The following is a 26351-nucleotide window of genomic DNA, read 5'->3' on the forward strand; positions in this document are numbered from 1 at the left end:
ACTCCTTAACCATCTGCCAAGAATACATTCTACTCAGAATATAGACATTTTTTAGCAAAAAAATATTGATATTTTTTCTAATTTAATTCAAATCTCTTAATTCATACCCAAATTGTATTATAAAAACCCAACTGCTTAACCACCACTGAGCTTTTACTGGGCAATGATGCCTTCAACTTAAAATACCATTGACTATAACTGTCTTCAGATGGGAGCAATAAGAATAAGACAGTGCCTTTAAGTTAATAGATTTTTATTTGATTTCATATCTTATGCATTTTCATTCAAAAGGCATGAAGACAAAAAGGAGACAGAAAATGGGGCATGGATATAAATATACAAAGAGAGGCAAAATCTTTACAATCAGTAACATTACATAAAAGGCTTAAGCTAACCATATGGACATGGGGCACAGCACTTTGGATTACTAAAATAACTGTCACCAGAAGCCACATTGGACACAGGCTACATGGTAGTTAACAATTAACTTCATGCAACTGCCCAACATTCAAGCTGTGCCTTACCTTGTTTCCACAAACAATAAAAAATGTATGTGCATTATCCTCCCTGCCCCTGTGGCAGCGCTGACTATACAAAACACAGCCCTGGTGTTTCCCCAGAACTTGTGTGTATCATTTCACCCATGGTGCAAATATGAAAACCAAAAAATACAGACAGTGTAACCCATGTCTATACAGTCTCACTGTTAAACACAAGACAAGTACCATGCCACAGATCAAAGAACTCTGTCTGGTCCATTAAAAAGAGAAGCACAGTACTACAGTCAAGTACAAGATGACAGAATAGGCCACATTGGTCAGAACTGAAACCGGTCTACTTCAGCTACTTCAAGTATCCACTTACATTTCAAACCCCATCTAAAATCAACAGCTTTAAGAAACCACATTCACAAATATTACAAATTATTTAAAATTGGCACAAACTCTGATAAAGTATATACTGAACGTGCAGATTACCAAGAGTTTCTGAGAAGTGCACAGAAGTCATGATGCTAGTGCAATAGTATAATAATAATTAATAACATTGATTTCAACATAAAATAATAAATAACGGAATAGACCACTAATATAAAGAAAACATGGCATGATAGGAAACAAGAAGCTAAAGCAAACACATCCAACAATCAGCAGAAACAATGAGCCACAATCTTCAGTGGTGAACATTAACAAAGGCACGCACATAAACTCACGCACGCAGGCACACACGCACACTATGTACCAGCCAATAAATGCACATGCTTAGGCACAAACGTTTAGTATGGGATCTGATTTTGGTAATACTGGATCATGTCGTAGGTTCTGCTCCTGTAAGACAGAAAAGAGCCATCCAATGAATGTGAATACAGCTTTCAGGAAGCCAATATTAACAAGAATAAAAGGAGAATATGTCAACTGTACAGACCTGTTGCTGAGGAAGCAGTTCTGGATGACCTTGATGATGAAGGAAGCTGCATCTTTCTCACTCAAACCAGGGTTGAATCGCTGCCTAGGTGGGGTGAAAGAGAACATGAGCAACAACAGCAAATGACAGTGAAACAGCTTATTCACGTTCACATTGGCACACACATCCGCAGACACATTCACACATCTGACTCACTTGAGCAATTTGATGGTCTGTCCTCTGAAGCAGGGAAGGCCAGTGTCCAGCATGAGGGTAACTAAGGAGACCACTCCATCCATGTAGGGCCTGGTTCACCAGAGGAACTTGTCTTAATGTTACATGTTAGTCTTTAATGTGCAGTGAACAATTTCTAGAGCACCTCCACATACTCACCTGACCGCCAGGTATCCCCTCACACACATCTCCATGAACCACTTGAATGGCGTAGCCTCCATTTTGCCACCCATGATCATCACCATCTCATCGGTTAGCTTAATATCCGGCTCCCAGCCGAGGTTCCCACCAGGAGAACTTTCAAACATGAACCCAAAGTCTGGAAACACACAAATATTTTTATTTTGTTTTGTATGCTGCAGTATCATGTTGCCGCATGAAGACAGAATCTGGCACCATCAGTACAAAAACAATCACTCAAAAGGGAGACATCAGAAGTGCTCGTGTTTGCACCCTGTTTCTCCAGAGCTGGCAAAGGCTGCAGTCAGAATGATGCAAAATAAAGGCTTGAGTTGCAAAGGGTTATCATTTTAATACTGATCTTTAATATATAATACTGAACAAAAAAATAAATAAATAAAGTTTGGTTGCACTTTGGGAACTTCTATGACAATAATTACCAATCATTTTCCAAAGTTTACTGGAAGCTTTTTTTTTTTTTGAATGCATTTCCTCTCTTTCATTTCATTTTTTTATTAAAAAACTTTTTCAATATATGAAATTATCATTTGTGTTATTTTTATTATTTCATTGTCATCATGTGGGGATGTAGTTGTGCAAGTGGAGTATTGAAAACATGCCAAGAGGCTTGTCTGGAAGATAGTTGGACACATACTGAACCTTTTATCTGATTTGGGTTGGACAAAATGAAGTCTGGTACAGCCTTGAATTTAACCATACACATCAACTTCAATAAAGTCACATGTACGTACCAATGTGGATGAGGTGGCCCTGACTATCCAGCATGATGTTGCCATTGTGTCTGTCTTTTATCTGCAGCAGGAAGAGCAGCAGGCTGTAAGCTGCCATACTGCGGATGAAGTTGTACCGAGCCTGGGAGGAGAGGTGATGGAAGGAATATCAGATTCAATTGTTAATAAATACAAAATGAGCACAAAGATAATATGGTATTATTTTATAGATATAAATGACTAACTGATGACTGGAAATGCCTGTACAAGGTTGTGAAATGTGACATTTACCTTCTGGAAAGCTAGTGTGGATTCATCTCCATACTGGTTCCTGAAATAGTCGTACATGCCGAAGTCTGTCTGTCGACCCAGCTGGTCACGAGACTTGCAGTCTGGGATGCACTCGATCACTCCGCACTGTGGTGGAACATCAGAAACAGGAAGAATCAGAAGTGGTTTGATTACAGGGGAAAGTTCGACTTAGTTTAACGAAGGATCATTTGTTATAAGCATTCAGTAGTTTCTTACAGAGAGTGACATAGAGGAAGATGGCAAAAGTGCTATATGAACTTACTCCAGGGGCTGTGGCCACGACCCTGTAAGGAAACACGTAGAGGTCCAGGCCCACGAGCTGGAAAATGTTCTTAAACAGGCTGATGATCTGCAGAGCCAGCATGTCCTGTGAACACAAATGACTAAGTGGTAATAAAAGCAAATTCTAGCTAAAATACTAAATAAAGCCATACAGAGATACCGTGAAATGAATGTGAGACAGCAATGTGGTAAGTAAAAGGTGAGGTGTGTGAAATAGAGACCTGTCTGCAGTCGTCTCCCACTTTAAAGATGGCTGCCTGCCAGCAGATTCTTTTGGCCTCTTCTTCACTCTTACCTTCATCCACAGAGTCTGAGCGACACTGCAGACCTAAGAGGAAGATGTCATGATACATTGCTTATCCGTGCACAATTTGGCCAGTAAAAAATCTACTGTAGTTTCCTTTAATGCTGACTGTACCTTCTTTTTCCAGCTCACTGACTCCACACCTCCTAACTTTGAATTTGGCAAGGTAGGGAGCTTTGGCAGCACTAAACAAGGAGACAGAAGTGGTTCAGTGAAGCTGTCACAAATCTTTGTGAATTCTGGTAACTGGTAAGAGCATTACAGTAGTTGCTTTTGAGGCCCACCTCTGCATGGGGGTCCCAGACTTGTAGTCTATATCCAAAACTATGGCCTCGGGGTTACTGGGGAGATAACAGCCAGGTTGGACTTTGATTTGCGACATGGCTTCCAGGCAGGCCCTCTTCCTCTCCTCCCCTTTGGGAAAAGGTCTGATGAAGACAAACAAAAACAACTTTAACACAGAGTTTCCACATCTCAGTGATCGACTTCACTGAGAATAGCATGCATGGGTATCTCACTGAATGACTCCAGACCACAAGTGACAGTCGGGCTCTGCTGTTATTCACAGAGGTAACTCAGTGGGGTAATTGAGAGTGGAAGCCAGGGGACAGGGGAAATTTCTCCCCTGTTATGTTACAATTAGAGCTATAATGAGGGCAGAGGGGAGTTTTGTCAGCCTCCAGTGGGCTGACATAACACTCTCTGTACGAGCTGGCAATAATGGGACCTGTCAGAAAACTGCTCATCAGCTGCAGAGAGCACACACTGGCGGACAGGTAGTCAGGGGCAGTGGGAACACATCACACAATGTCTTCCAGACCAGTGGATAATCAGAGAGACAATACAGCAACCAATGGCCAAACAAACAAACAACAAGGGGATTCTGGGAGCAGATCAAGGTGGTGCAGGGCAGAGAAAGAACAAAACACAAAGGCTCAGGGGAAAACTTGTTATCACTTCATAAACACCTTAAAGGTTACCTGGAGAGTAGTGTTATTCAGAAAGTATGACATCCAAATAACAGAAAAGTTTAAGTGTGGTGCTACTTTGAGGGCTTTGACAAAGTTCAGTGTCTAAGTTTTTCTTTCATTGTACCCCTCAATTTATGATTGTATTATACAGCATCTTAATCCCCCCCCATTGCTATTGTTTTTTATTGTTGATGTTGTTCTTTTGTTATAAAGTGTTTTCTTCTGATTCACCTTCAATTGTGTTTGTACGATTATGTTAAGAAGGCCAATAAAAATTCTCTGTAGCGTAAAAGACACAGTTACACAACTCAGCTGGTGTTTTAGCCTGTTACTAAAAGTATCACTTAGCATCCTCGTCAAAGCCCTGGGCACCTAAAACAGTTCTCACTTTCACATGCACTTTTACAAAACAAAAGAGAAACTAGAGTTGTGTTAATGTCGACGAATGGGACACTCATTTTAAGCAAGTTTCAAGTCTCCTCAAATTGATGCACTGAACTGAAGCCAATAATCAGAGTCATCTGCAGTGTCCGTGTATAATATATGCGATTGTAGTTAAAGGCCTAAAACATGCTCAACAAGCTTAAAAAGTGGAAAGTGTGTTCATACTTGATAATGGCCGACACGTTGGTGATCTTGTTGAAGAAGTCAAACTCTCGCTGGTAGAAGTCTTTGGCCGGGCCAGACAGCGAGCCAGTGATCTCCTCCACCATCTGTTCCAGCAGCTCACCTATGTCAGCTGCCGGGAGAGAGAAGATCAGAGTGTTTTGGGTTTTTTTTTTACATTTGTGGGTTCATGTTTGTGCATTAATGTGTGTGTGTGACCAAGAGACACGAAAGGAAATATAGATTTCTTACGATCTTTTTGGTTTCCTTCCTCGTCGAGGAATATGTTGGTCTTCATGTTCCAGATGAACTGGTGAGCCAGCAGCTGAGACTTCTGAGCAGCCCACAGGATGTACTCTCTCACATAACCCATCTACACCAGGGTGTGAGGGGGAAGAAAGATGGGGGACGTTGTAATAATTTAATACTCTTAAGATACACAGGGCTTTAAATGTATATGCTAACTGAAAAAATCTGATATCTTACCTTGTCATAACGAAGCGCTTGGACGATTTGAGGAATGTAAAACAAAATGGCATCCTAGAAACAGTGAAAAAAATATTGAACCAGCAAGAAAAAAAAAATCCCATAACTGTGTCACTGCATGCAAGTGAAACATATGAAATAATGCGAGAATCCCCTGGGCATGTCAGTCACAGTTTCATCAGATTTTGTCAGTATTGTCTGAGGTACTGTGACTAAATTTGGTTACGACTACACTATTAGGCATTCAAGTGTGAATTATAGAGGCCTGAACACAGCACTACAATAATCTATTTGTTAGACCTTTAGCGAAATCTGTTCTGATGGTGTTTAATAGTGTATGCTACTTGAGAAAAACCATGGCAACTGAATGTGTAAATTTGTGCTTACAGGGGGAAAGGAGCGAAGCACTTTGACCCCATACTGGGCAGTGAGGGGGTGAGGAGGGTACATGGAGGAGAAGTAGGACAGGCCAGTCGGGGGATCTGCTGGGGCCCAGCACAGGATATGACTCAGCTCTGGAGAGTCAGCATCGATTGTGTGCCATGTCACCAGGAACTGAATAAAAACAATAAAGAGAAAGACATGTCAAAAATTATTCAACTTAGTCAACATTTACATTAGTGCTTAGATAGTGTCTAACACAATGACAGTGTGTTAACTAGCCTCCAGAGGAAGCTTATTAGTTACTTAAGTGACTGGAATAAACAACTATGTGATGTCAAGGAGGATTATCTGATAAGTTCTGGTGGCCTTTGGGGAGGGCCGTGCTCTGCCTCCCCCTGCTTCCTCTTCAGGCAGGTACAAGGCTCATTAAGAGTTCAGTCAGGCAGAACTAAACGGAAAGGACTCAAGGAAGCTGGGGGGATAATGATCTGTTCAATAACACCATCATTTCTCAAGTGGCAGCACACGGCTACTTGACAGCAAAACACTAAATGACAAAAACTTTTCTCTTCTGTTTAACTTTTGTTACATCTTAAAAGAAGAGCAGTTGTAGGAACATCAAGTTAACAGAGTAACTTTATCCCTGACTATTAAGATGACAGAGTAAGACTGAATCTATATTATGGCTACAGATTACGATGATGGCTCAATATACTGTATATTCAAAGGCACAATGAGGTCCTGAAAGGGTTTTTGTCACAACAGATCTTTACATTATATATAAAAATAAGAAAAGGAAGTGAGGAGCAACTTGTCATGGTACGGTGACAGCAATCAAACCTCACACATCGTGGCGATGAAGCATAAGATCCATGTTGGAAGATATGCTGGATATTGTCATAAACCCTAATGTATCGCACATGCATGAGCTGAATTTGGCCGCAAATTATGAAGAGTTCATTGCACTTGTTGCTTTTCTATTTTCTCATCCAGCTGCTTAAACCTCCACTCAAGACCGACTGACAAAAGGACAGCAGACATGACTGCCAGGCTGTTGGTTTGTAGTGGCAGGAGCAGGACCTTACCTTGACTGCTTCAGGAACATCACACACAGCAGCTGGATCCATTCGCACCAGACGGGTCACCTCAGAGACAATAGCCTCTGTGTTTTTAAATCTGAAAGACAAATAAAGAATTGAAAAGGAGCCCGCCCATTAAATAACTCTATTCCTTGTAATGTCATAAATGTGCATAAAATTCATGTTTCACATCCCTGGCCTCTTGTCTTTACTCAACAAAAAATATCACTTAATTTACAGGCCTGTAACTAAACCATAGCCTGTGTACCAGCCATTTGTTGATGAATATATTATGCGCATATTAAGTAAAAGGGTAATATAAAGCATTAAACTGGCCTGTCGAGGATATTTAAACCAAATTTTCTGCCATCTTTGTTGTGCTGCTGTTTGAGCGTCATTCCATCATGTCTTACAGCAGTAGAGAGAAACCATGATCAGAAAGTTATGGATTTCAGATTAAAAACTTTACTCATTGGCTTTTCTGGGATACTAATATTGAAGTTAGTCATATTTGTCAGACAAAATCTCTTACACTCTTGGTTTGACATTAATAAAAATGTAATGCATATTGTTTCTCTGTGTACCTGGCAGGCAGCTGTAGGGCAAGGTAAGGTGCAATGCCCCAGGCCAGGTTGACATTGTCCTTCCACTGTTTTTCTGTCAGACTGATGTATTTTGACCTCCAGTTAGCAATGCTGGTCTCCACTGACTGTTCAGTAGCAATAGCAAGCTCTTGAGTGGATAACGGGTTGTACCATATAGTCAGACGCTCGATCTCGCTGGCCTAGAGAGAGACACACAAGCAATGGTTTAACTCAGACACATTTCAATTTCACTACTGGGCTCTATAAGTAGTGGTACAAGGAGCTTTAGAGACTTGGATGGTCAAGACTTATCTTATTTAAAAACTATGTGTAGAAACTGAACACGTCTGACACTAACTAATTCTGCTGCATCAAAAAAGGCAATGGAGCAAAAAGCCATGCAGGCCGCTTCCCAAACCTCCACACCTATTAGCATTTTTATCAATACAAAAGTACAAAAATATTTCATATCATCAGGGCTAATACAGCTCTTCATCACTACATATTTGTGAACATAAATGAGAAAAGGTAAATACCAGTAGAGCCAGTAGTAGAGTCCTGCGTTTCATGTAGTATTTGTGCAGCTGAGAGCCTCTGTTGCTTTTTTTAGACAGTCCTAAAACAGAACAGGAGTAAAATGTACATAAGCAACACATCATGGCAGAGGAAACTTCTTTTAATGAAGACCTGTCTCTCAATTAATAAGAAGCATAAGAGGTTCAGTTTATGACACTGAGACTTTCTTTGCAGCATATGATGGGATCCTGTATAGTAAGTTTAACATGCTGTGTGTTTGTGCGTGTTTTTTTGTGTTTTTGAACCTGATTTCTTGGATATGGTGGACATCCCAGAGGACAGAGGGTAGGTGTTGATCCATCCCTGAGTCACCTGCTGCCTCTGGCCCACCGCTGCATCAAGACTGTTCCGGCTATCTGTCACTGCTACTACGGACAGGCTGTTCACAGACATGTCTTGGGGATCTATACAAAGAAAAATGTAAATTTATCCAACAAATCCATCATCCTCCTACTGAGAAAATTAAAAATGAAAAGATCCAGGTACCAACTTCATTTAGGTAGCATTAAATGAGTAAAAATTGGAAAATGTGCTTTTTTTCTTTCAGAAACACACCACTCCCTAATCTGTAACCTTCCATGAAAAGAGAAAAGCCCAGGTGGTGTAACTATCACACTGCCCCTTTAGAAGTAAGGCAAAAGGACAGTGTAATAAAACTTGATGAATGGCTGAGAATCTCAGAACATTTCCCTGCAAATTCTACATTTTAAGGTCAAATGAATGCATTAGTATAACATCACAGATTACAAATTTAGGGTCTCTGCATTGAGCTGTTGTTCACCTTACTGAATCTGCCCTAGCAATGTGGTAAAAAAAAAATCAACTATAAGGATGAAGTGTGCATTCATGTGTTAAGTTGCTAATTTATTTATTCATTTATTATATATTAGTGAAATATTAGGCCACTGTTTCTCACTGCTATACCTGGGGGAACCAGCTGGTTGGCAGCCAGATACTTCTTGTCAGACTGCAGGCTGGCATAGAACTTGATCATTATACTGATGTCTTCCCTCAGCCTCTTATCTGTCTGAGTGGGAAATTTGGGAGCGACACTGCACAAAGACAGAAAGGGCAAATAGGTTAGTGGGCATTTGTCAACAAAACAAAACAGATATGAATTTTTTTTTCTACCTGAAATAGTCAAAAGCCGTGGAATAGATCTTCTCTCGAAGCACATTTCTGATGGTGGCATTTGTCACGACATCAGCATGCAGAAGCGTCAGACCCAGAGTCAGCAGTCTGAAATAAAGCAAAGTGATGACACAATAGTCTTATCAGGTTCAGGATGCAGTATTTCTAACAAGTAAATATTGCATCATTTATGATTAAACAACTTTTTTTTTGTAACACTGAGACACGGCACCTGAATCTTGGTCCAATGGCAGCAACATGTCGGTTCAGGCTGCTTTTGGGTCCCCCAACACTCAGAGACAGAGATCTCTGCAAAATGGTGGTGAAAATCTCCACTTGGTCAGCGCTGCTGTATTTGGCTATCTCAAACCTCTGCACCAGAAACTGGAGGGAACAGGAAGAGGGAATACAGAGGTGACATTTTCCAAAACACAAACATCAACTCTTAAGGCTACAAAAATCATTTAAAAAAAAAACATTTGAGGGATTTTCAAATGATTCTACAGTATGTCGGTTATGTCTCAGTGTCACTGACCTCTATCCAGAGAAAGTGAGGGATGACATCGGGTGCACAGGGTGCAGGTTGACTCTCCTCTGAGACAGCCAGAGGGCCGGCCTCTACTTTAGCCTCTGAAAACAAACCCATCTTCAGCTCTACTGTCATCTGCCAAGCTCCTGCCATCTCACGCATGAACTAGGCAGAAGGAAAAGAGAAGACACAATATATGTTGAAGCAAGATACACATTCATTTAACAAATTGTTCGTAGCATTTTATGAAAAGAGATAACTATACATACTGGCACTTCCACCCCATTGTGCGCAGCCAGGAGCCATTCCCAGCAGGCGATGGCAGTTTCCATCCCATGTTCTGTAAACATCTTCAGAGGAGACCAGCACAGATGGTGCAGGAGCTGAGGATCGCAGTCTGAAAGACAAAATATAGAAAATTAGGAGTGAATTATAACAACAAATAAAGACATTCAATGTATAAAACCAAATGAGGCAGAGCTGCTCACTTTTGGTAGTTATAAGCAGGGCGGCCATCTTGAACATGGCCTGGGTGAAGGCCTCTGGGTCTTTTCTGTCCAGAGCACGGGTCATCTGAAGGATCATCAGCTTGTTGAGGTCTGACTGGCTGTGAGTCGCCTCTGAGAACTGGATCATACCAGCCACCTGGACAGCACATAAACCGACCAGTATGAATCACACTGTATGCAGAAAGCCTTGGAAAGTCATACCATCTTAATATTTACAACACTGAGACACCTCTCCTGTGTAGCGGTTGCGCAGGTTGAGTGAGGCCATGAAGTTGGAGTAGTCCTTCTTCACACATGCCGGTCTCTCCGTCAGCTGGGTGGTCTAAGGAAAACAGAGTTAAAAGGACCACTTAGGGCCACCCAGTCACAAGCTTGAAAAGTAAGATACACAGCTGTACTGAAACACTTCTGGATAAACTGGAAGGTATCATGCCTGAGTCCTGTCTGTATTCAGTATTCAGACCAACCTGAGGGAAAGCAGCCTATGGTTGGCCACATGATGGAGGACAGCACCAGCATAACCAGTTAGCCAAATGGGCAACCAGCCAAGCAACCCACCAGTCCATTGCAGGTAAGTAACCAGGCAACCAGCAAATCCGTAAACCAGCCAAGCAACCAGGTAGGTAGTTCGGTGCAGTTTAATAAAGACAAAATACAACAAATGAAGCAAATGAAAAGACAGATATAGCAGAATGCAGGCCGAAGAACACATAATGCGTAGCAAGCAAAATAATGTCACACAGACTAGTAAAGCTGCGCACATGGACATACAGAACTGTAAACTACTAGACAAAAAGTCTCCCAGTGTTTACAGTGCTACAGAATAAAAACATAATAAAAACACATAGATGTGCACAATGGATACAACACACCTCTGATCAGTGCTAACAAAACCGCAAAGGCTTTGACAAAGCAGCTAAACAGCATATTTGTAATGTTAAAAAGCCAATTAATGTTGGACAAATGTTAATAAGCATCAAATCAACAAGCCTATGAGGCCATCGGTAGGTAAACAATCTACTTTTAAAGTTTGCTTTATGTTCTCCAAGTACAGTATGTTAAAAAAAAAAGTGCTGTGTGCTTCTTGATATCTCACAAAGTGATATGTGAGATATCAAGGCATTCGTCACATCCTGAGGCTTCCTCACTGCTCTAAAATACTTTTTACTTCCCTTACTATAAAAAACAAATATCTTCGGTAGGACTGAAAAAACACATACTGTGCTTATATTGTGGCTTATGATGATGTGCATCTGAACAATGTTTTGAACAATATAGTATTGTTAAAGGGACAGATTGATATTTGTTCTACAGCCTTTAAATATGCTTAAAATGTGACTGGTAACCAGGATTAAGACAATTCATTCAGACCTCCACAATTTATTTATAATTTTTTCCGTCCTTAATCTGGGGTAAATCTGAGCTTTACGAGACAGAAAGAGTTTGTGTGCAAAAATGTATGGCTGCCCGCATGTGTGTCTGTGACTCACGCCTAGTGTAGTACTCTGTCTGTTGTAGCCTGCAAAGTGCAGTATGCTCTCTGTGGCCATGGCGAGGCCGGTGTGCTGGGACAGTCCCGACACCCAGTTCTGATGCTTGTTCAGGTACTCCTGCATTATACATAAGATTCAGGTAAGAAGAGACAGAAAGAGAGGAAGGAGAGAAGGGGAAAAAGAAAAGCAATACGAGAACAACAGAGACGGCAAATATTGTCCATAATGTTAAAATACACAATGATTCCCCTTCAAAACACTAAACCATATAGTTTATACTTAAACTTATACTTAATTAGGGATCTTAGCTCACCATTTCTGAGTATTGTGGCTGAGGTAGTGTTGCTAAAACTAGAAGCACAACCAAGGTCAAGTAAATGTTTAGGTGAAAATCTCAACTTTCAGAGAGACACTTAAAGACTTTTCTTAAGACATACTTGCAGTAAAACCAAATTCTGTTTTATATAAATAAATTTATAAAAATAATAAAGACAGTAGGTCTAATCAAATTCACTACTTTAATTATTCTGTGCCAGTGCTCTTGTAAACATAAAGGTAAATAAAGTGACCTGTAGGTGGGACTTAGTGACTGAAGGGGCCCATTTCATCGCCTCTTTCAGGATCTCCCCACAGCGAGCAGCAAAGTCCTTCACTATACTCTATGAGGAGAAACAGGAAATAAGGACACAACACTACTGAACGAAGAACAGGAGTGCTGGTGAACATTAAATCTCAATGAAATATGTCCTTGTGCAAATTGCCAAAGTCAGCCAGCTCCTTCTTGGTGATTTCTAATAAAAAACACAGTTAAGTTTAAAAAGTTGAAATCTTACAGTTAATTTAGCTGAATAATCGATTCCACAACTCAAAATAATTCGGACAAAACAGAGATTATTACTATGTTTATAAACAATACTGTGCTGTCCCCTAGTGGTCACAAGTGTAATAACAATCCAAACTCACCTCTCGGGCTTCATATGTGTCAGGAACAGTGATCCTGTAGGGAGTGTCTGGAATGTCATAGTACGGCTGATCCTTGTGAATGTCCTGATTAAACAAATAGGAAATTAGTTGCAACTGAAGCTTCTTTGATTTGATTCTTGCACCACGAAACACTTGTGTGAAGATTTAGACTAAAAGCTGGACAGGCAGAGAATATTCCAATATATATTCTATTTGCCACAACAATCTGGCACTGCACACTGGCTCTCTCTCTCTCTCTGTTACTTACAGCACTTAGTGACAGAGAGAGTGTCTGCAAAATATCCAGCATGGTCTTCAACACACGACCACTCCAGAGCAGATGGGGGAATCTGGTTGAGGCAGATGGAAATAAAAAAACTATCTGTGAATTGACGAAAAAAATGGAAGCACACAAGGTAACTGAATGATTACTACTCACGTCTCAGCCAATCCAGAGAGGTATTTGTCTGCAACTCTGCGGATCCTCTTGTGTGTGTGGTTAAAGTTGATCAACAAGAACTGGGCATGTCGCTCTAACTCCTCCTCATGCTCCTTGGTCTTTGGCTACAAACATGAGAAACACACATTTTACATTTTTATTCAGAGCAAATGAAGAACAACATCTGTGATCAGAAAAACATCCAGACCTTTAGATGTTGCTCACTAATATTCAAAAAATATCTAGAGAAACCGTGCTACTTACCTTCTCAGCCATCATCTGGAGGAAGACATCAAATACCTTATCGCCAACGCAAATAATGCACTGCATCATCCCTGTGAAGATAAAAAGGGAATTTAAGGCAATAAATTACACAGCTTGAGGAGAAGGATAGCCAGAGGTGTGCAGGCAGAGAGCCCTCACCAGATTTATCTTTCTGGATGGCTTTGTCTTCAAAGTAGCGAAACATCACTTGGAACCTGTCAGGATCATTGGATCGCAGCATCCTGAAAGTGTGCAAAGGAAAGAGAGATATTACAAAGTTGCATAATAAGACCTGAATTTGTTAAAGGATTGGCTCAGGATAGATTTAAGTCTATCTTAAAGCAAGGTAAGGCATATGTGTACATGCTTTGCCCCTTCTTAAAACAATTTCAATGTAAGTGACGGGGGAAATAAATCTGCAGTCCTTGTTCTGTCCAAACTTAAGCTGGAGCCAATATGAGGCTTCAACAGTCTGAGTCAGTCAAATCAAGTCAGTATCTTCCAAATTTACAGCCTTTTTAGTACAGAATTTTGGTACTTTGTGGTACTGTCGCTCAGCAGTGAACACCACTGTGCAAACAAAAAAGGACCATGCCCACTTGATTTGTCCTACTCAGACTGCTAAAGAGTCATATTAGCTGCAGCTAAACTTTGGAATAAATTGGTGTGGATTTTGGCCCCAATCACTTACACTGAAATAGCTTTAGGAAAAGTTCTCTTAATGGCCACCTGACAATTGTTTTGCAACAGACTTGAAAACAAAAGATGAGCAAATGCAAGATGACCTCATGTATTCCAATCTGTAGACTGAGAGCAGGTACGTGGACATGGCAAAGTCTAGCTTGTTAATGAGGGCAGATCCTTCCGGAGGTGGGTCGAGGAGATTGCTGATGGTTGCCCGCAGCTCGCTCAACTCAGCCTGGAGAACAGAAATTGACAATATATATTAGTTCTGGCTTGGCTGTTTTAAGAAGCCTTTTCATGATATTAGTGCAAGAAAAGATATCTAGATTTTGAACACTGTACCGGTGTCACTGTGTCATTTTTTAGAGCCGAGTTGTATTGCAGTTCGGAGCGAAGAGGTTCTCCACTGGGGAAGGTGAGAAGAGGAGACTTGGTGGCGATCTCACACACGCCTTCATACCACTCCTCTGGCCAGAGCCCTGACAGGACAAAACATATATCCAGAAATGCAGATGGCCACTAAACTGCAGTTACTGTCACTGATGTTGGTATGATGGTAGGCTAATATCTCTCATTTAAACAGGTTGTTTATACCTATGAATAACCACTCCTGTGTATGTTTTTGGTTATATTTGGTTAATACTGATAACAGAAGAAGCCAAACATCTGTCTGTGTCTTTTTTAATGAAGCTTTTTTCACATAGATAAAATATTTCTATTTCAAAATTTGGCATGAGGTAAATGTCCATAATTACTTAAAGGTACATTTACCAGATTATTATGATAACTTTTTGTAACTCTGCTAACAAGCTTGAGAAATTAGATCTATGACCTACAAATGAAGGCAATGGACAACTTGGTGTTTTGAACAGAAATCAGGGAGTGTACCTTTAAATATCAGCTCCCACTCATTTTACAAGATAATGTATAATGCAGAAGTGCAGAACTTGCAGTATACTAAGAACAGTTCATTCTTTACTCACCTGATCCCTCTACAGCAAAACCCATGACCACAGAGTACAACCAGAAGTCCCTGAACAGCTTCTGGAGGCGGGGCTTGGCCTCTTTGATTGGCGGAAGTCGTCTGGTCAACTGTGAGTTTAAAAAAGAGGCACAGGAAAAGGGTGAAAAATGTAAATGCGATTTAAGCAGTATTACACAAATGATCACATTCAATTCAAATGATTCTAAAGCAAAGGTAAAATGCAAATTCCTTCAAACACAAAGTGAAAATCTTTTTTGACATTTGCACTCTAATACAAGACATTCAAATAATATACACAAACAACAGCAAAACATATCCTAACAGACTACTCGCTCTTTAATAGTTAATTAACATTAAACACTCTTAACAGCTGAATTGTGAAGAGTTAAAGATTTTAGTTAGTCACAGCACTTTTTGGTCTGTTTGATCTGGTCTATTTGTTCAGGAGGAGCCCACATCAAAGTTCAGTTTTGTATTCAATTCTTTGCTCTTAGTCCTACATACAGAAGCAACACAGCACTTCCTACCAGCACACAGTAACGGTAAGACACCTTTCAGACTAAGACTGATTTTAAGGGACCTTCATGTAAAATCTTTTGCATTTTTAGCCAGTGAAGACAACATTTAATTCCTACAGATTTATGAAAACACACTTAATAATTAAAATTGACAAATTGCTGATTGTACCATTAACTAATCCACACTAATCAATTTCCTCTATCTCAGTCCTCAGGATGTGGGTCATCACCATCATCTCTGTGGCCTGTCTGCTGGTCAGTCCATCCCTGGCTGGAATCAAAGACCTCAGCTCTCACTTCACTGAACCTAATCCTGACCCCCGAGGCTTCGAACCAGACGGGACAGTGAATGTAGATGCCATCCCATTGGACTTCCACAAAGAAAACACTGTCACCAATGACTTAATTTTTGAGGGCTTTGAGGATGAAGATTATATTGATTTTGACAAGATCCTGGCTGCAGGCAGTGATGACTACATGTAAGTTTGAATGGTTTTTCACTCTGGCATGATGTATCAGAAATTTAATGTCGAGAACTTCTGGTGTTAAGTAACGAACTAAAACATAATTTGATATGGAAGACCTATGACAGTTTATACGTTTATACACTTGTGTTCGTAATATTTTATTTATCAGTGCTGGGGATATGTGTGTATATTAGTGTATATATAGCTACTATATGTAGAACACATTATGCACTATTATGCGAAGAGTTTTAAAACTAAATACCAAAACAAATCTAGAGTGATTCAACTTTTAAATGGTTGTATGACGTCTTTATATTTTTCAGTGAAGGGGATGAGATAGATGAGATCGCTACTCCAGCCCCAGACATCGATATCTTTGCCGAACCCTCCGACCCAAAGATTCGTCGTGCCAGACTCCTCCGGCTGTTCCAAGGTCGGTCTCGCCTTCAACGCCTCAACATCATCAATGCCCGCTTTGGTTTCAATCTCTACCGAAGTCTTCGTAACGCCGTCAACCAGAGTGACAACATCCTGCTAGCACCTGCGGGGATCTCCATTGCCATGGGGATGATGTCTTTAGGGGCAGGACCTGGAACCCATGACCAGATCTACAAAGCTCTGGGATTCGCAGAGTTTGTCAATGCTAGCCACCACTATGACAACACAACAGTGCACAAGCTCTTCAGGAAGCTGACACACAGGCTCTTCAGGAGGAACTTTGGTTACACGCTACGCTCTGTAAACGATGTCTACGTGAAGAAGGATGTCTCAGTGAAAGACACGTTCCGGGCAGAGACCAAGGCTTATTATTTTGCAGAGCCGCAGTCAGTGGACTTCAGAGACCCAGCCTTTCTGGACAAGGCCAACCGTCGCATCCAAAAGCTGACCAAAGGGCTGATCAGGGAACCACTCAAGAGTGTGGACCCAAATATGGTGCTGATGCTGCTCAACTACCTGTACTTCAAAGGTGGGTGAAGTAAAGATGCACTGTGTTCCATCTACTTTCAAATGACGCCAATGATTTTAATGTTGCAGAACTCTGGGGACTGTAAAATTGCAGCAAACCTGTCTGTTTTGTTATTTGAATCACAAAGTAACCATGACTCTTTGACCTTATTTGTTTGATAAACAGGTACATGGGAACAAAAATTCCCCAAAGAAATGACTCACTATCGCAACTTCAGAGTCAACGAAAAGACAAATGTACGCGTGCCAATGATGACCAACAAAGGGAACTATTTGGCTGCCGCTGACCACGAACTAGAGTGTGACATCCTTCAGGTTGGTGGCCTCAGACTGATTTGAAGTTTTAACTTGGTGTCCGAAGAGTGGCAAACTTTTTCAACAACAATTTCCTGACAAACCTGCATAATTATCCACAAATGAGTGAGGTCATGTGATCTACACACTAATGACTTAATTATTTTCAGCTCCCATACACAGGAAACATCAGTATGCTCATCGCTTTGCCTAGAAAGATCACTGGCATGAGGACCTTGGAGCAGGAGATCTCTCCCACTGTTGTCAACAAGTGGCTCAAAAACATGACAAACAGGTCAGTAGTGTTCTTTTGGTGAATAATTATATAAAATAAATTAAACTGAAGTTCCCTTCAAGTCAATGGCTTGGGCGAAAATGACAAAAATGTTTAGACCTAGTGGAGATTTAACGTATTCTATATCTCTCATCAGGACTCGTGAGGTTGTGTTACCTCGGTTTAAACTGGAGCAGAACTATGACTTGATTGACAATTTGAAAGAGATGGGCCTCACTGACTTGTTCCAGGAAAGTGGCGATTTCACTGGTATGACCTCTGAAAAGGTTGCCATGAACTGGGTAAGTGAGACTGCTCAGTGATGAGCTTGCTAAGAAATAACCAAACTCATCCCAGAATCAAACATCAGAACAAAAATAAATGTATCCGTGTCATTCAGTCACCTGGACAGCTTCTCAACTCCAATCAATAATCCCTACTAACTATTTCAAAATCACCTTCTGGTCTCCCTCCGCAGCTGAAGCACCAAGGAACCATCACTGTGAATGAAGAGGGGACTGAAGCTGCTGCTCTGACCCAGGTGGGCTTCATGCCCCTCTCCTCTCAGATTCGCTTCACTGTGGATCATCCCTTCCTCTTCCTGATCTATGAGCACCGCACAGACTGCCTTGTTTTCATGGGCCGGGTGGTTAATCCCTCACAGAGCTAAGCTTCAACAAACAGCTAAACACTACATATTCCATCTTAAGTCACAACTTCCAACTATGTTTTAGTGAACCTCAGAAATATCACTGATGTTTATAACAATTGGTAGAATATGTAAAATGTAACAAGTAATGAGTCTTTGTATGTACTTAGTCTCTTACTGAACATTTAAACTTCTCCTTCATATCTCTCAGAGTGCTGAATTTGTCTGAGTGACTTGTTATCTGCCTGTTAATGTTTTATCTTTTGCAATGAGGATAGTGGAGGAGTGTACTCACAGAAATGACATTACATAACTGTCATTACCTTCATGCTTATGTGTATTAACTGGAGAAAGACCATGATGAATAACAAAAGAAAGGGGATAACAGAATAATACATAACACTACTATACAACAGACAAGAATGTGTGTGAATAAACTTAAACTGGTTATGGAGTAATGAAGAAGTTATGACATAAACCCACCTATCTCAATACAATGAAAAAATACTACTAATTGGTACTCAATTTATGTAGGACTATGAATACTATTCAATATATACTGTTCATATTGTACTATACTATTACTAAGTTGGCTAACATTTATCTCTTAAAGAAATCAGCAGTGAACTGGTGACACAGATATTTGTACTGCAGCTGACAGGGTAAATATTTGTTCATAGAGTTAAAAGCTAACTAACAGCTGTAAGAACTCATCTCAACTCATGCAGATCATCTAACTGCGCTCTGTTTGGGTATTTTAACACAAAGTCTTGCAGAAAATGACTTGGAATTGTCTCTAAAGGGGAAACGGTTTGCACAGACATCACATATAGAACTCACCACAGCAATCACTGGGATAAGGACGCCAAGATTTCCAGCACTACTTGATGCCTACAGGAGATAAAGAGCAATTAACAATTTATCAACATGGCTGTTATCAGTTTCCTGTTGTGTTTAATTGTTTGTGCATGTAAGCACGTACCTTCAATGCTGGCCCCTTGTCTGAGGCCCTCTCGCTGGCTCTCTTTCCTTCTAAGCCCAGTTGGACAAACAGTTCTAAAAGGTTCACCATCAGTTCATCCACCAGCTGCTCCCCCTGCAGGTTGGCTGCGATGTTGGCCAGAGCGTTTATCACTGCCAGAGAACAGTGCCTTTGAGGAGAAAGATAAACAGTTAAACTCTGTGTAGACAAGAAGTATTTACTGCAGATGTTTATTTTCTAAATATAACAGAACACTCCATTATAACGCAAACCGGGAGTATCAGTATTATAGTCTACTACTGCTGACCACTAGATAGAAGTGAACAAAGCGCAACAATTACTAATGTTCTCCCAACGACAACATTTTCTCCTTTTAAGCCATAGCACTCCCCTGGTACAACTGGTGACTCTGACCTGTAGCCGTGATCTCTGTAGTCTTTAGTAGCTGAGTAGACCACTGAACTGGCCTTCACGCTGATCTGCTGGAACAGGTTCCATACCTCCTGATAGATGTATTGCTACAGGACAAACACACAGGAAGTAACAGGAAGTAAGACCGTGCAGGTACCAATAGGTTAAAGTCAAGATAAAATGCACTGTTTTTTTTTTGTTACTTACTACACATAACATTGCCTTTTTTTCTCAAAATCAAAAATCCCATTATACGGGATAACGTGCAAATCTGCAAGATCTCTATTGAGACTGAGCAAGGCATTTTGTGAGTGTTCTGTTCCTGCTGCATAAGGTCAGTCCTTTGTTAATTGTAGCCTATTGCACTCTGGGTATTCTGGCTGTCAATAACACCCCATTGTGTGTCAACTGGAATACTGGAACATATTCTGACTGCAGTATACTGAGCAAGTAAACAGGAGCCAACCAGTTTATGGTAATTACAGCATGTCAACCCCTCTGGCTTAAGAAAAGGGGGTTACTTTGCTTCCATTTAAGCAACAGTAATAACTAGTTTTGTACTTGGTAGTTATTTGCTTCCCTCATGTCCCTTTTCAACTATCAATACAAAAAAGAACAAAAGCAAGATTCTCTAGTATGTGCCATCATAGTGACTTTGTACTTACATTTCCTGTAATCACCATGCAGCCAAGCTGGTCGATGATGAGAACATCTAGTTGTGATGGAGGCTGGCAGAACTTTTGTTGAAGGATTTGTAGGATGTGCTCCATGACTTTAGGAGTGTCTCTCAGAGCCACCGCAATGTGGCCCAGTGCTCGAATGGTGTGATCTGGGATTAAATGGGCATCCCTAACAGAACGATAAGTTTTTTATTTTGAGCAGCTGCAAATAAGTTTCAAAGACCTGAAAATATTCTGAGAGTCTATCAAGCTTTTTTCCTACTGGAAACGTGGCTTACTTGTCATTCTCTTGTGAAATATAAAGACGATTGGACAGACTGGCCAGAAAGGCCTCCACTATCACATGGTCCATGGTCAGACCAGCTTTCAGACATCTGAGAGAGAGGAAACACACCAAAATGAAAATTGACTGTTTAAATTAAAATGCATACAAATCTCTAATCGCAGCTGTGCCAGGTGTTTGTGTCTGACCTGCAGATGTTGTCGATGGAGATGTCTCTGAGCTGCTCATACATGGATGGCTGGTCTTTCCTGTTTGACAGGAGGTTGAAGGTGGACTGTGAATGTTCATTGGTCACATTTATCCTAATTTCACCTGTGCCTGGAAAAAAAGAGTGGTAACAGCACAGAGACAGAAACATCAACACAAACAGAATCAAAAACCAATATTTGGATAATATGATCCTGCACAGCGTGATATATTTTATAATTTAACAGATTCGCAACTAATCTATGAAAAGACAGTACACTGCAGCACAGAAACATCAGTGACCTGAATTGCATTTCCAGTTGTCTATATCTGCAGCTGCTCTGTTAAGATCAATGATAGATAAGAGCTGGATGTGACAATGACAATGTTATTGATGTATCATCAGCTATAGTGCTCCTGTCCCATTTATTGTTGTCTCTGTTGGCTTTGTGGTGAAAAAAGTTGCTGCTGGACATATTTTAAATTAATTCAAATTTTTAGGAAAACATTTTGTTTTCATGTAAGTGGGGAAATATCAATTTTGATTCAATTAAAAAACTTTTTCAAAACCATTCAATAGCTAGTTTCAGACTAACTCTGCTTAGTTCTACTCTAGTAGTTGCAATATGGGACTGTTCAATCTCAGTCCTGTGGTGGATTTGAAGTAACGAGTATGTCTGTACCTGTGCTGTACTGGCTGTGATACTTGTAGAGTTTTATGAGAACAGGGGAAGGAACCACCAGGAAATCCCTGAGAGAGGTCGTGGCAGAGTGAGCAACTACTGGAAACCTCTCACACAGGCGGCCCAGGCCCTAAGACAAAGGAGAAGACGATTAGAGAAAATTAAAATTAATACCCAATAAATTATAGAAAATACTTGCAATACTCTACTCTGCTCTCATCCTATGATCTAGTACTTTGTCTAACACTTCCCTTCTCTTTGAGCACATATCTCAGTGCTCTTTCTACCTTTTAGTATTATACCTGTAGGCAACAGATGAGCAGGGGCATGTGAGCAATGATGACTTTACTAGAGGTTTTCGACTGCAGCTTCTCTGACAGTTTGGTGCACAAATTCTCTGCGCCTGAAAAAAAACAAGACACCAGGAAGGAAAAGTGAGACAACCAGTACAAATAAACACATCCAGAATCCCTCTGATTACAACATCTGAAAACACTGTTCTGTTCTCTCTCGAGATTACCTTGCTCATCTTTGACGGCCCACACCATGAGGTCCACGCACGCAGCGTTGGCTTGGCAACGAAGCTTGAGGGGGCTCTGTTCCCCTGTCAACCCCACTGTGTCATGAAGTACCCGCTGCAGCTCTGATTGACTGCTGCTAAATTGCTCCAGTACAAAGTCGTGCACCTCCCGTACGAAAGCCGACTGCAGGGCTGAGAAACATGACCAGAGGGAGAAAATGTGACAAAGTACAAAATACAACAAAAGCAATCACGAGACAGTGCAGCTTCAATAGATAATAAACAGGCCATTTATGATGCTTTACCTTTCATGTAGTACAGTGTGTCCCGCAGCATTTTGAACACACACACATACAGAGGGTCACTGAAGGTTTTGTAATAGAGGCTGATTCCAGGATTAGACTTAACAACAAACAAAAGAGACAATGACAGAGAAGATTACTTTACTGACAATGGCATAATTTTAGCTTTGACTTAATCTTTACATTTTCTTGTACAGGCACTGAATATAGAGTATAGTTACCTCCATAACTTCCGTCATAGTGGCGTTCAAAGTTTTCAAAAATGATTCGGAAACAAACGTCTTCACCTGCAAATCGACAACACACACAACTGCTGATACAAATGCAGAATACATATAAAAGATGGGAGACAATGGATGTAGTATCTAGGTAAATGGGTACCATGCTGAGGAGCTGTCGGAGCAGATCAGCAGGTACCTCCGCCTCGTTTTCTCCTTCCCCCATGAACAGAGGAGACATAGAAAAACTGGAGCTGACTGTGGAGAAATAGTAGTCAGGGTCCACTGCGCTGCTGTCTGGGAGGTAGGCACCTGAAATGAAAGAAACCAGATGACATAAGAAATTAGCACCTCAGACTAGTCATAAGAAAACTGTGCCATAGCTGAGTGCCCTTCAAAGCTGAGAAGAGAGATGACTTCAAGGCAGGGGGCTAAATACTGGATGTGTAGTGTGTGTTACCAAGCAACTAAAGTTTCATCCAAATTAAAATGCCTTTATTGTAAACACTAATGTATTACTATAGCATGTAAGATATGTCTGCAGTGTACCCCCATTGAGCATCATTCATTTAGGACAAATATAGGCGAAGATAAAAAAAATAAGCAAGTAGCTAGTTGTTACATAATACTGATGGCTGACAATGATAGGCTAGGAAGAGATAACAGAATCCAGGTTTACACTGGCAAACACAGATTTAATCAAAGCAACCTGTGTTTCTTGAGTTTTACCTTCAAAGTAATGTGGGCCAGGGGTTGTAGGAGAGCAGGGTGAGTGGCCTCCTGGGTCTGTGCACACCTGTGAGACAGCACATTACAGAACATTTCTTTAACCACTACCCAAATATAACATTACTCTCTCTATATATATGGCTTTTTAGTTAAAAAAAAAAAAAATCAAAAAGCATGTGAGAGTATTGTAACTCTCCAGTCACCTCTAATTGTCCTGAACACACAAAACGTGTCTTGAATCCGACCTGCTCACATCATACACACACCTGTGCAGAGGAATCCAGGTTGGTCCCAGTGCGTCTGCGCAGAGTGTCACTCTGACACGCTGTGAGCAGTGAGGATGGCAGGATAGAACGAAAATCATTGAAAGATCTGCGCCGCACTCCCTCCGTTTCCTCAGTGACACAGGGAGCCTGGGGGGAATCTTTGGGGAACAACTTGGACAACAGGGCTTCGTCTGTGTTGCTGTAACGGCCAAATGCTCGAGTCATGCCGAGCAGGCTGGGGACAATGTATCTGCACAGGTAGACTGGAGATGAGAGAGCATCGGTGAAGCTTTTGCATTTTGAAGGACTGATGTTAGGGACTTTGTTACCTTTTTTGTGCGTGGAAATGCGTGTATACCTTTGTCATGATTATCAGGTGTTTGGCACATATCCTGCAATGCCTGCATGACCTCCATTATAGTGTTTAAGATCTAGAGAGGAAACAGTAGAAACAGTAACATAGCACTTAACTCACATACACCCCATACAAAGAATAGCATATTATCACCACTTTTTAAGCTGACCTCTTGTCGGGAGTCTGGGTCCCTCTGAGCCACATCTGCTAAAAGAGTCACTAGACAGAAGCTGAAGTTTTCTGCAACTGGGAGAAGTTCTGAAGAGCAGAAAATGACAAAAATGCCAGATGAAGAGGATTAACCATGAGTGGAAGGGCCAAACTCTTTTTCACAGTATGTTGTTCCACTGTCATATCTGGCCAATATCATTTTGCTCTTAACTAGTGGAAAATACTGTCGAATGGCAATTTTCAGATGTATGGAAAATTAATAACAATAACTACAAACTCTACTTATTGCACTGTTACAGCGAGTAAATAGAGGCCATTGTAAAACAAAAGGCCCAACTATGAGAGGATTGTTCTTACCCTTTCCTTTCTTTCCCAAGCTCTCTTCGATCCATTGGACCCGTGGTAGCCCTCTCAATAGGCTCAGCAAGTAGGAAACAAGTATGTCTTTGTGCTGCCAGGGTAAAGCAAATAATTACACACCACAAACAACAGTGGTTACTTTTGTTTGACTAACAAGGGCTGATAAATCAAAAGTATGAGGTATTGTTAGTTCCAACACAGACAAATTCATGTTAAGAAAATATATCAAGCATTATTGTAACACTGAAAAGTGAAGCTCCATCTCAACATAATCAGATGGCAGGAAAACTTTGCACCCTGTGTCTCAGTATGATGAGGTTAGAGGCTTACATGTCCAGCTGCATGCCTAATCGCCATCTTAATCAGATTATGGGAGTAGAGAGAATAAGCTTATCACGGTGATGTGGATTCCTGTGAGAGGCTGGCAATAAAAGTAGGCTAATAGTGCTAATATAATAATACTAATAATTTTTAAATATATCATCCTTCAGCATCCCTGTTTAATAAACTCTGTGTTTGTGTAATGTTTGGATCTTAAATCTAACATATTGCCCATTAATTGCTAGGACAGCCTAAATTCCTAATGTTTTAAGTGATTATAAAACACACCCACTATGATAAAAAAAAAAGAAAATGGCTCAACACCTCAACTTTTTACTGACCACCACCCACCTGTAGGCCAGATTCCACCAGAAACACAGCCAGTGCAATAACAGCATCTCTGCGACGCACATCTAGAGTGAACACACCGCGGACTTCCAGCGGACACATACATTGTAACTTCTGGACCTGAAAGAGTACAAAGAGATAATTTCTTAAAAGAAAATATACATTTAAAAAACTTTGACTGAAATCAGACAGTATATTTAGTTACACAAATAGAATAGATAACTCCAGCATTAAGTTTTGATATTTGCTTGAGTCATACCAGGAAACTGGTTTTTGGTTTTGCACAAGCATTACGTTTATGCATGCTGGTCTAGGGTAGCAGACTGTACATACATTTCTGACTTACACTTTTTGTTAATTGAACATATTTTCTCCTTTGTCTAATGGGGATCACTAAAGTTTACTGTATGATGCCATAAAGGTGGGAATCATATGCTATTATGGTACCTCTATAGTAATGGTATTAACATATTTATCAAATTTGATATAGTGCCATTCTGTCATCTCGCTATAGCTCAAAAATGGTTATTCCTACAAAAAACTGGATATTACATAACGTATATTGAATCTTCCACATAATAGCAATACTCAGTGGCAGTGTCTTGAAACTCACTGATCTTCCTGTATAAGTAAAAAAAAAAAAACTTGTTTTATTTACACCTTATAATCTTAGCAACAGGTTAGTAACTGCCACACTAAACAGAGCTCGGTGTAAGCCCTTCATCTCTGTCGCTCTTCACTTTGTAAACCTGTTTGACTGCAGTGCTGATCAAGCCTGACCACTCTGCCTCTCTGATGCAGTAACAGGCACCACACAAGCAGCGACGCCACTTTCTCCTGCATTGCTCTCCTCTTCCACTCCAGAGGAAAACACTGTCAGGAAGACCCTGCATCAGTGTGTCATAACCACAGAGGTACACACACCTCTCAAATGTTAGCTCGGCTGTCATGTCAGTGATCAAAACAAGCCGCCGCTGGTGCGGAAGCGGAGCTACACCCTGAACAAACGATAACTGTTGCTTCATGTTAGCTAATTAAAACAAATGTGCCTTTTGGAGCTCATTGTTTTTCTCCTTACTTACCTTTTCTACCGGTGCGGGACGGTGGGCGGCTAAAGAGCGGGCCAGCGACAGGACTGTGTTGAAATAAAAGCCCCTCGTACCACCTCCCATTACAGACATGTTTACCCCGACATCAAACGAGCGAAATTCAGCGGAGAGGAAACAGCCAAGCAGCTGGCG

General features: G+C 40.8%; 2 protein-coding genes across 3 annotated transcripts; one reads left to right on the forward strand and one right to left on the reverse strand.

Moving 5' to 3' along the window:
- Positions 1 to 236: 236 nt before the first annotated feature.
- LOC139624415 (phosphatidylinositol 4-kinase alpha-like) lies at positions 237 to 26348 on the reverse strand. Of its 2 annotated transcripts, XM_071483510.1 has the most exons (55): positions 26193 to 26348; positions 25114 to 25230; positions 24439 to 24532; positions 24080 to 24168; positions 23914 to 23986; positions 23556 to 23818; positions 23290 to 23356; positions 22724 to 22872; positions 22564 to 22629; positions 22346 to 22442; positions 22041 to 22232; positions 21823 to 21923; positions 21521 to 21650; positions 20840 to 20969; positions 20647 to 20742; positions 20354 to 20537; positions 19692 to 19795; positions 19278 to 19446; positions 19136 to 19186; positions 15126 to 15234; positions 14485 to 14621; positions 14244 to 14377; positions 13618 to 13700; positions 13459 to 13529; positions 13195 to 13319; positions 13024 to 13105; positions 12756 to 12839; positions 12362 to 12451; positions 11790 to 11909; positions 10767 to 10781; positions 10529 to 10621; positions 10279 to 10435; positions 10060 to 10187; positions 9797 to 9955; positions 9494 to 9645; positions 9262 to 9369; positions 9055 to 9182; positions 8376 to 8534; positions 8091 to 8170; positions 7555 to 7754; positions 6977 to 7067; positions 5895 to 6062; positions 5508 to 5561; positions 5274 to 5394; positions 5025 to 5154; positions 3729 to 3872; positions 3559 to 3629; positions 3362 to 3468; positions 3121 to 3225; positions 2838 to 2963; positions 2568 to 2688; positions 1795 to 1954; positions 1618 to 1707; positions 1423 to 1506; positions 237 to 1325 (listed from the first exon to the last, which is right to left on the reverse strand). In XM_071483510.1, exons 1-55 carry the CDS (start codon positions 26289 to 26291, stop codon positions 1274 to 1276), a joined length of 6309 nt encoding a protein of 2102 aa, XP_071339611.1. In that variant the 5' UTR covers positions 26292 to 26348; the 3' UTR covers positions 237 to 1273. The 2 variants fall into 2 exon arrangements, with proteins under 2 accessions (XP_071339611.1, XP_071339612.1); XM_071483511.1 differs by lacking the exon at positions 10767 to 10781.
- On the forward strand, positions 15558 to 18623 carry serpind1 (serpin peptidase inhibitor, clade D (heparin cofactor), member 1). Its single transcript, XM_071483512.1, has 7 exons — positions 15558 to 15669; positions 15854 to 16124; positions 16436 to 17079; positions 17245 to 17393; positions 17543 to 17667; positions 17804 to 17948; positions 18125 to 18623. Exons 2-7 carry the CDS (start codon positions 15862 to 15864, stop codon positions 18314 to 18316), a joined length of 1518 nt encoding a protein of 505 aa, XP_071339613.1. The 5' UTR covers positions 15558 to 15669; positions 15854 to 15861; the 3' UTR covers positions 18317 to 18623.
- Positions 26349 to 26351: the final 3 nt, after the last annotated feature.

The sequence above is a fragment of the Trachinotus anak genome, unplaced genomic scaffold (assembly GCF_046630095.1).
Source record: "Trachinotus anak isolate AG129_WGS33_773 ecotype Australia unplaced genomic scaffold, CSIRO_AGI_Tana_v1 ptg000008l, whole genome shotgun sequence".
NCBI classification, from domain to species: domain Eukaryota; kingdom Metazoa; phylum Chordata; class Actinopteri; order Carangiformes; family Carangidae; genus Trachinotus; species Trachinotus anak.